General features: G+C 30.9%; 1 protein-coding gene across 1 annotated transcript in view; it reads left to right on the forward strand.

Annotated features, from left to right (window-relative positions):
• ASCC3 (activating signal cointegrator 1 complex subunit 3) overlaps nt 1-11,223 on the forward strand; it is a 259,616-nt gene that overhangs the window by 102,046 nt on the left and 146,347 nt on the right. The window contains exons 14-16 of the mRNA XM_006926271.3: nt 3-120; nt 3,636-3,812; nt 6,386-6,457. Coding sequence (XP_006926333.1) covers nt 3-120; nt 3,636-3,812; nt 6,386-6,457 — 367 coding nt within the window. The remainder of the gene's footprint in view (nt 1-2; nt 121-3,635; nt 3,813-6,385; nt 6,458-11,223) is intronic.

Raw genomic sequence — 11,223 nt, forward strand, 5'->3', positions numbered from 1 at the left:
AGTGTTGGGGATGTAGCTCTTTCCCAAATTGTAAAGCTCCTTATTCTTGATGAAGTTCATTTGCTGCATGAAGATAGAGGACCAGTACTAGAAAGCATAGTGGCACGTACTCTCCGGCAGGTAAGAAGAAGTTACTTGTAAGCTTATTTTCGAGGGATGAGTAACTTTTTAAAATTAAATGTAGCATTCAAAGAAATATTAATATGTGTTGTTTGGGAGATAAAGATAATTTTAGTATGGAGAAACCTTTAGCTATTTAATTTTCTGTTGAAAGTACCCTAGCTTTCTTCCTTCTAAGTCTTATTTTATTGGTCTCTTTATCTACTTTAGGAAACTTCTTTTCTAAGACTATATTGCAAAGCCAAACCTAATATTGACTAAGCAATATTAAAATATGGTAGACCATAGGAGATTTTTAGAGATTCCCTTTTTTTTTATTATTTTTTATTTTGAGCATGCATTTCTTTATTGTTAAATCAAATGAAGCTGCATAATTAGTAAAATTGCAGAGCAAATTTACGGAGCAATAGGATAATCGCACTTCTAATTTGAAGGACATTTGCTAATAATTTGTTAGACTATAGAGATGCCCATGGGCTTGGCTCTTACACAGTCGATCCAAGTCCAGAGATGGCTGAAGGTGAAAGGTGTGTGCTGTTTAGCATCCCAATAGCATTTAACACCTGGTAAGTGTTTGAGTTTTATCTGCTACCCCAAATCACTCATTATCATTGGCAAACGCAATTCTTGGTCTCCCCTGCCACACTCTTGTGAAATTGTCTCCATCTCTTTATTCTATATTAAGTGATGTCTGCTTAAACTGATCTTTTTGTTGCTTTCTGCTCACACTTTGTAGCAGACCTGTAAAAATCCTTGATTTGTCAAAAATTCAGATTTCATTCACTTCTTCCCTCTGAAAAAAATCTTAACCTGATTTATATTGTTTCTGATGATATACTAGATAAAATGAAATATAATAACCTAATGTGCATAATCTTAATCATTTTTTAAAAGGATATGTACATGCTGTCTCTAGTTTTGGACTTTAGTGGTTATTCATAAATAGTCCAAACCAAAATTGGTAAATTCACCAGTCTTGCGAATATTTTTTTCAGCCCTTCTTTTCATTAAGGAAAAGATGAAATATCTTAGAATACCCATGAGTATTAAAATGATGTTTGTTGGTAAATTGTACATGTATAGGAAATAGATGAACCCTAGTTTTTCGCCCTAATCAAGAATTCTAATTCCTTGACTCCCATCTGTTATTGTTTTTTATTCACATAGACCTGGCGTTATTTTCTTTCTGAATAGGCAAGACTCCATGACCAGTTTTACTTAATAGCTTTAACTTTTCCCCTGACTACCTGACAAAATTCTAACCATGAGGCAATCAGTCGATGTCTGTGCTTCCAGCCCGACTTACAAACACTAGCAGAGAAGGTTATACAGTTGTATAGACCAGGGTCACCATACATTTATAGACACTGAATTCACCTCAATCATTGGGATTACTCTCTAACATTTAAGCAGCTTTTCCTTTGTTTTCTCCAAAGTGATCATTTCCAGGTTTCACTAGATTCCTCCCTCACTCTAGCCAACCCTGTCATGCCTCATTTTTATATGTCAATACTTTTTACTGAACAGAATAGAGACTTTCATGCTTGAATTCCCTCAATTTGCATCCTTTTCTCTTCTTTTCCTCACCCTGAAAAACCTCAAATCCCTCCCTTTAGCTGAAGTCATCATTCCATCCTTTGTCCCTAAATTAGGAGCCCCTTCTCCCCTGGCCTTGGACCCTATTCATTCCTTTCACTAAGTTAGTTACCCATTTTCTTTCTCCTGTGTAATTTACTTCTCCCTCTAAGTAGGCACTGTTTTTTCAGCTTAAAAGAATTATGAAGTCCCTCTTGTCTTTACCAAAATACCTCTTTCAAACCTATCCCTCTCTAATAACTTCTGCTTAATAAAGTTCCTTTTACACCTTTTCTGTGTTCCCTCTGTGCCTTTATCTGTATCCCTCACTAGTTTTTAATATCCTAGACAGAAGGGCCTGTGTGATTCTTCTCATATTTCCAATGTACCAGCACAATGCTAATAACTACTGTTATTAAATAGCAAAATTCATTTTATTTGTTCCTTGTGATTACCATATTGTTCCAGTAGATGGCAGTGTTTTACATTGCACTTCAACATTGGTAACTAACTGAAGCGTCATAGGAAGCTGTTCTAATGCAGTGTAGATTCTGCTCAGGTTCTGAGTGGTCTGGTGGTATTAGGGACTACATTCACAACACACTTGGCATGACTGAGAAAAATTTAGACAAGAAAAAAGTGTAAGAAAAGCCAAATCTGTTGTATTCAACATAATATTAGTTGTTGTCTTTACTATCAGTGAGTAGGGAGACGATCCAAACCTTGATTTTATGTCAAGGAAAATGTCATAAAAATTTACTGCCTAATTTTGGGACTAATTATAAAGATGAAGCTGCAAAATGATAACTTTCATAGTTTTACAGTTTTCAACAATTAATAATTTTTAGGTGAATATATAACGTGTGTAAAGCTTTGAGATTTGGCTTATGATGTAAAGTTTCAAATTATCCCTATTTTAAAAAAAAGTATTTCTCATGTAGGTTTATCGATATCGAGAATGATAAGATTGTATTTTAAAATTAAAAATACAGTTGTTTTAAAATAAGATTTTTTGCAGAAAAAAATCTCTGGTGTTTGTCAGGTACCATGAATATAAAAATATATCCAGTAACTTTTGTGTTGTAAATAACAATTTTAAAACCAAAAATCACTTTCATTTCCTTTCAAATTACCACAAGTACTACTTAGAACTATTGTATAATTAAAAATCACCATTCAAGTAACTATAAAGGATTCTAATCACAACATACAAAGGAGATTTCTTAAATAATGGACATATGTGGTCATCTTTTCCCCTTATGTAGAGTGCCATGGTTTTGGTTTGAGTTTTTGCTGATATCCAAGATTTCCTTAGTTAAAAGCACATTCGTGGTAAAATGTAAGCAGTCTATAATAAAGAAAGGTAAATACTCATTTTATAAGTGAGTCCTCAAGAATTTTTTTAAAATTTAGTTTCCTGAAAATAATTTTTCATTAAATATATATACACACACATAGTTTTAAATATTTGTCATGCAGTTCTAGCATTTTAAATTTAGATTTGTAAAGCACTAGAAGTGTCCACCTTAATTATTTTATTTTTGCATTTAAAATGAATTTGAAATAATCGAACTTCAGAATAAACAGCCTACATTTTTTAACACCTGATATTATAAAACTTAGACTAAAACCTAACCCATGTCACTTACTTCATTTCATTTTTAGAAAAAAAGGAAAAGGAAACAATTAATAGGATTTTCCAGTTCAGGAAGTTTACTAAATTACGCTTTGAATTATTTTATGTCATCCCAGATACCAGGTTTAGGCCAGTTTTCTTTCATTTTATTTCTTTTAGACTGTGTGTTATTGTTCAGTATTTCTTCAAGGATCTTGTTTTATTGTGAAAGTTTCATACTTTATATTTACTGAAACTTATTTTAACAGTATAAATCCAGATGCGTTGAGTCTACCTCATACATTAATTAAAATAATCCATATAGGTTGAATCCACACAGAGTATGATAAGGATTCTTGGACTCTCTGCGACCTTGCCCAACTACCTCGATGTTGCTACGTTTTTACACGTCAATCCCTACATTGGCCTTTTCTACTTTGATGGCCGTTTTCGACCAGTTCCTCTTGGACAGACATTTCTGGGAGTTAAAAGTACAAATAAGGTAAATTTCATTTTAATAATTATACTTTTTTTCTAAAAATATTTCTGTTGATGTATTGTTTAGTACTTATTTGGAATTAGAGACTTCAAAAGACCGTTTTAGTGGCATTACAAATATAACATACTGGACAAAATTAAGCAGTTTCTCAACTATAGTAGAGTAATTCCTCCTCCAAAAGTTGCTTGTAGTAGTTTGCATTGCTATTTTCAATGTATATTTTGTATTCTCAGCTAGGAATATGAGTTATATGTAAAAATATACATTTCAAAAAGTTATTTTGATATGATTGAGGGCCATTGTGAAATAATAAAAGGCTCTCATTAAACTAGTAATACATGTTTTGGTATATTAATAATCAAAAATAAATAATACCTTATATGCAATTGAAAAATAATTTCATGGAAGCAACTATTAAGGGAACTGCGCTATTTAACTTATAATGTTTTATAATTACTGTATTAGTTTTACATATATATGATACTTCTGAAATTCTTTGTAATGCATTAAAAAGTTTGTTTATCTAGTTCCTTAGTAATATTACCAGGTGCCATTTGCATGGTTATTTTGGACGTTCATTTTGTAATATCGTGAAGGAATACTTTACTTTGCATAAATTTTGTATATTTATTATTCTGTTTAAGAATACTTTTTTTTTTAAGTAGAAGCAATATCTTTAGAAGAATATTCGCAGGCCATATGACTTCTTTATAAAAAATCAAGATGGAATCATGTGTTACTATGTCAGTCTTGGTCTTTAATGTATTATGTTATTTCTTACCTAAAAACAATTTTATTAGTAAAATAGGGCCATTTTTACAGTATGCTGTTATAAATAAAATACTCAACTGAAAAACATGAGAGGTGACTATCACTACAACAATTAATAAGCTCCATCTGCTTTGCATAAAAATAAGGTATCCTTAGAATATCCTTGACTTATGATATCGTAGTAGTTATATACATATTTTACTTTCATTAGTTGTTGCAAGTACTTTTCGGTATTAGTTGGCTGCTGTTTTTTTTCTTTTTCAGTCATATCTTAATATTTATTTATCTTATTTTAATGTATCATTAGGGCAGATGTAGAGTGTTTTTTATAGCTTTAGTGTTCTTTCAGCTTTATAATTTAAATGGTAGCAGATGGTTATCACAGAAAGATATAAAGAAGAAAATTTTTTCAGATGCTTGTCAGCCATCTTAAACCTTATTTTCTTTTAATTTCATCATACGAGTTGGCAAATCGCTTAAAGCTAATTAAATCCAAACTATTTTTCACCACAGAATGTTACTATTATAATCATAAAAGGAATGGCGTTAGAGAATGAACCATCATAATTATTTTGAAGGTTTAGAAATTTGCAAAATTTAAAAAACATTTAAATCTTACATAGTGTAAAAAGTAAATTATATATATTAGTTATAAATATAGTTTTTATCTTATTAAAATGTATTGTTTTTACATTCAGCTGTAATATTACAGTTGGTAACCATTAAGCATGTCCCCAGGGTGTTGTTTAATACATTTTCTAACCAGTCGTTAATTTGTCATTTTCTTTAAAAAGAAATTCTTCTAGATTTCTCAGAGTTTCGTTTAGAAAGAAACTCATGATGTGATTCAGTTGTTATGGAAGAACATAGGAAATGCATATGACATATCTAATTGAAATATGTAATGACTTTGGCCAGAACTCAATGGAATACAATGGAATACTCAATCCAAAATAAACTGAAAAAAATATTGGCAATTTTATTTGGAGTTGTTTTTTGAATCATTAATGGGGAAAATTATTATGTGATTATCTCATCCGCTTTAGTCGGCATAAAACAATTATTTCCAGTATGATAAAGTGTCTATGTTATTAAAACAAAAAAGTCTAAAACAGTCATTTCAGGTGTATATGATATTTTCATCTCCTCCAAACTCTTAATAAATGTTGAGAGATGCAAGCTGTGCCAGATGCCTATTCCTTTTTGTTAGTGACCTCCTTTTGTGTTGGAACCTTTCTTATTCATGAATTTGATATAAAGCTTTCAATTAATCTGAAATATATTTCTGTAGAATAATATCTACCCTTCTACATATATATTACAAAACGGTATGTTTCCTTAGATTTCAGCTTTATATACCATGACATTCTATGGGTAGTGTTCTGGTAATTTTGAGAATTACACAGGAAAGCTCCATAGTTTATAGAATGAAATAAAAGAAAAACAGAGCGAAGAATGGACTTCTCTGGGGAAAGCGGAGAAAAGAACTTTAAAATTATTTCAAAATATGTATAACTAGTATATTATCCTTAAAATAATTGTCTTTAAAAAACTTTCTAAGTCTTTAAAAAACTTAGAAAGTTAGTACTCTGAAAGTATTATATGTTGTATTTTATTTGTATTTTTTAATTTCATTGTTTCTTATTGAGTTGTTATATGTTATATATGTTGTATTTACTGTTTCTGCATTCTAGCTAGTCAGAAAGTAAATACAGGTGTATTGTAATCGACAATGTTTTTCTTTTGGTAGTTAGAAAGTTTATAAGTGCTTCACTTGATATTTTTCATGTTTTAAAATCTTTAAGGTGCAACAATTGAATAACATGGATGAAGTATGCTATGAAAGTGTTTTGAAGCAAGTAAAGGCGGGACACCAGGTACACTTTATTTTTTTCTGTTTTTAGACAATACTTAATGATTAAACTTATTAATTTTTATGCTCTTAAGAAAACTCATCTTCATATCTAAGGTTACCTAGATTTTTGCCTATTTATCTTCTAGGAGTATTATTGTTTTGTGTTTTACAATTAGGTTTATGATCCATTTTGAGTTAAATTTTGGGAAGGGCATAAGATTTGTGTCTAGATGCATTAATTTGCATGTGGATGTTCACTTGTTCCAGCACCATTTGTTGAAAAGACTATCTTTGCTCCATTTTATTACCTTGGCTTCTTTATCAAAGATCCATTGCTATATTTATGTGGGCTTATTCCTGAGTTCACTGTTCTGTTCCATTCACTAACTGGCTGTTCTTTAGCCCATAACACAGTGCTTTGATTTCTATAGCTTTATAGTTAGTCTTGAAATCATTTAGTATCAGTCCTGAGACTGTTTTTCAGCATCACATCAGCTAGTCTGATTCTTCATTTAACTTTGCACTGTGAGTTAATAACATTTTTTTTCCAGGATTTTTAATTGCTATGGGATTTCTTCCATTACAAGAGAACTTTGTCTAGTCTATGTTAGATTTCATTATAAATGTAAACCCTGAAAGATTATTTTTTCTCTTTTTAAATAATAGAAATTAAAATATATATATAATTATATATAAGACCTAAGACCCTCTTCAGGCTGTGTGTCCTAAGAATTGAGGTTTAGACTGCAGGTCTCATGGTTTCTGTTTTTGAATGATTAATGATGATGTTTGTTTTTCATAATGGTAGGATTGTAGAAATACCTACATATCTCCTTTTTTATTTAGTTGTAAGAATAAAATAACTATACTAAGGAAAATTTTCATAGTTCCACTTATTTTACCATTTTAGCATTATTATTAAATTTCTATACATATCCCATTAGTCTTTTACCATTTACATATGTAGCTTTTGATATTGCTTATTCAAACTTAATCTTGATTATTATAGTCTATTACTAAATAAATAATTATACTATATATACACTTTTATGTTCATTGTTTTTCTTAATGAATACTAAACATTTTTCATTATTTCTATATGATCTTCACAATTTTAATATCTGTAAGAGAGACAGGGGAGTTTTTATTCAGGTTCTAAGTCCCAGATGCCATGTAAGTCTCTTTGGACTTCTAATTTTCCCAGTCCTCTGACATAAGCATATTATCTCCTTTTGTTAAAGGAGGAAATGAACCTAAAACATGTGAAGCAGCTCTCTAAAGTCATACTGCTAGTAAAAAGTCACACCAGGATTGAAATACAAGTCTTCGTGTTGATAAAGCCCACGTCTTCAGAACTTTACACTGCCCCTTTGCCATTAGGCTGACCTTGGCCATTCTTCTATGATTGATTATTCCTCCATTATTGATGCTTAAATGTTTGCAACTTTCTATTAAAGAAAGTGCTACTGTTCTGATCATCTCTCTGCCAGTTATTTTGCTCTGCTGAAACATGTACTTAGGATAAACTCGTACAATGTATTTATGATACAAATGGCCACATTGTGTGATCTTGTTACACAATCCTGTGATGCATCTGAAAGGGTTATAACATTTCATTGTCATAATAGACCTACATAGGATTTTATAAATTTAAACTATGTTCATCTATTGCATAGTTTTATCAGTGTACTGTGATGTAAAGTTATGTATGATCTGATGTGTGTTTGCCACTTTGAATTTGTTTTACAATCTGAAATCATATAAGACAGAGTGGTGTCATGCCAGTGAAATTTTTCTTAAATAACAACTAGTACCTCAAAATCATGATTATGAAAACATGTGTTTTACGTACTGCATTTTTCATGCTTTGCTTCGGTGTGCACTTTCTTTTCTTTTTTCTTTCCTTTTTTTTTTTCTTTTTTTGCTGTAAACCTTTGAAACAGATTGAATATATTTATTAAGTAAATAAATTATTGTGTTGGGGACAGCAAGACCTGAACATAACCTATTAATCTGTTGATTTTTTGATAAGTATTAGGTTGTGGAGGAGTATTAACTAGGACACATATGTATGCATTTATGGGTAAACCAACTAACTAGTGTTCACTTACTTTCAATTAGAAACATCTGTTCTTCCCTGTGTTTTTGCTTCATACTGTGACCCTGTGGTCTTTAGCCTTTGTAATTGTATTTTTTAAATGTAGTTTAAATATGACTGATGTAAAAGACACTAAGCAAAAAAAAAAAAAACAAAAAAACAGTTAAAACAAATTTAACCCTGAGCACACCAAAAAAGTAAAAATGAGGGGGAAAAAATTACTGCTAATTCTACCATCCAAAGATAATTTCTGTTGGTGTATGTCCTTCCCTTTGTTAAATTCTTTTTTATTCCCTATTTTTTTCTGTCATTTCTATAGTTTCTCTAATGTATTTATTATATTTTCCCTATCTGAAAATAAGACAAAACCATGAATAGAAACAATGACATTAAAATATAAATAAACACTTAAAGATGTCAGATTTTAAAAAATTAATTAGTGTATTCTATCAATGTTGTTGTTTTAGGTTCTGTGTTCCAGTATGACAGGTCTTACTAAGTTAGACTGGGTTATAGGGAAGCATTGTTGGTTAAGTTCCCACTATTGTATCATACACATGAGAACTCTGTGGTAAATATAATTTGATTGTGATAAATGAATTGCCTGATATCTTCAAAGATTTAACATCCTAGTGAGAAGGAGAGGTTGGAAATGTGAAATGCATCAGGGCTATGGCCCATTAGTTGTTATTTTCCTCTAGTATTGCTAGTATTACAAATGCCCAAGCCAGTGTCTTCAGATTTTAAGTACTGAGTTAAGGCAGCACCTGAGTCTTTTACATTAATACAGTTATCTGAAGTTAAAAGCTGTTTTGCAACATAATTTGAGAACAAAGTTTTATCTTTTTCATTTCTGTATCTATAATATGTGTGTAACTTTGGAAAAGTTGCCTCAAACTAAAATCTTTTCCTGTTTCAGTCTTTTCAAAGAAATTGTTTAGTTTAAATCTATTTGCAAGTTGCTCTGCCAAATACTATTTGGCCTGTAAGTGCATTTAGGTTGATAAGTGGCAGATTTTGCTGATTGCCTCTGTTTTATGTCCAGAACTGAAATTGCAGTTTGGATACTTGGAAAGGAGGACTATTACACGTTTTGATTTTGGAACCTGAGGTAGATACCTCTTTCAGCAAGGCTAACGATCCTTGATTTAATCCATTACAGAAGAATTGCTACTTCACAGTAGTCTTTGATTACTGAGGCTCATGTGGAAGTTTGTTTTCAGGGGTTAGAACCCTTCACTGGATTATTTTTTTCCTTTTCTATCTCCTTGAAGTCATACCATCACTAAGCGATGGTCCTCTGCTTTTATTAGAAAGTTAACATAAAACTTCGCAATAGACTAGAGTTTCTGAGTTGTTTTTTCCCCTCTTAACTGAGGTTGAATATAATGTTATCCCAGTCACTGGCTGTCTTTGTATAAGGTCCCACATGATAAATTTCAGCAAATGAATTTGTATGTATCCATCTGTCAGAAAATGAAAAATATGTAATTCAATAATTTTTTACTTTGTTATCTAAAATATTGACAGCTAAATTATCTTTTCAATTATATTGTTCTGCCTAACTCTAATGACTGAAAGGTCTAACTATATGTGCTTCATTCTAAGAGATGCTTCCCTTTAAATATTTTGTTGTGTATTTAAGTACAGTAAGTTACATATATGTGTTCACGTATGTATATATGTGTGTGTATACTTGTATATGTATAGAGAGAGACACACAGAGACAGAGACAGAGAACTTTGCTTCTAGAATTCAATTATAGTTATAACTAACTGCACATTAGTACATTGTTATTAAGCAGCCAACTACATATTCAATAAAGATGCCTTTCCTTGTTATTAAGTGAACATAAGTTATTTCTTGGTGGCTGTTTAATTAACAAACTTTAGCTTTATTTTGTTGCCTTTTAAATATATTTTAACAGTAAATATGGAATAGTAAGAAATGGTAAGTCAGTCTATTTTAGTCCACAGAAATTAATAGAGTTTTCTCTGCTACCACTTTTACCTGCCTACCAGTTTAAAAATCCTCCTAGGGAATATTCCTTGATTTTATTTGTTTTCTTGCCTTCAGTGTTTTGCCTTTAGTGTTTTGGATTTTCTCCCTTCTTATGGTGTCCCTAAATAATTTTCTCAGAGCAACTGCTGTTCAGTCCATTATTAAGTAAACTGATAAACATGTCTTTAAAAACAAAACAAAACAGAACTGTAACTCTTAGACAACCAAATACTTTTCATGATAAAAATTAATATTTTTTTCTTAAATATACAAATGAATTCATTTGTTTCTCTCCATTTAAATTAAATTAGAATAGAGCGTATTACATGTTCAAAAGCCATGCTAATAGTCTCTGATCATACTATTCCATGGGTTTCAGTATACCAATCATCTAAACTCATGTGCTCATGTACTTAATAGATTTTATGTGCAGCTTTGCCATAAAAGTATTAAAAACAGTAGGAGGCAGTTGTGTTCCACTCAAGCATGTGTGATGACAGATGGAGAAAATCTTTTCATGTTGACTTTTCAACAGTCATACTCTGCAAGACTTCAAGCTCTTCTTGGCTACTGGGAAATTAAAAGTTGGTGATTCAGCCTTTAATTTTGATCCATCTGCTCAAATTAATGAGACGTCTCATTTGTAAGCTTCTCTTTGCATTACCAAATGCAAGTACAGCTTTATCATT

The sequence above is a fragment of the Pteropus alecto genome, unplaced genomic scaffold (assembly GCF_000325575.1).
Source record: "Pteropus alecto unplaced genomic scaffold, ASM32557v1 scaffold7, whole genome shotgun sequence".
Taxonomy (NCBI): domain Eukaryota; kingdom Metazoa; phylum Chordata; class Mammalia; order Chiroptera; family Pteropodidae; genus Pteropus; species Pteropus alecto.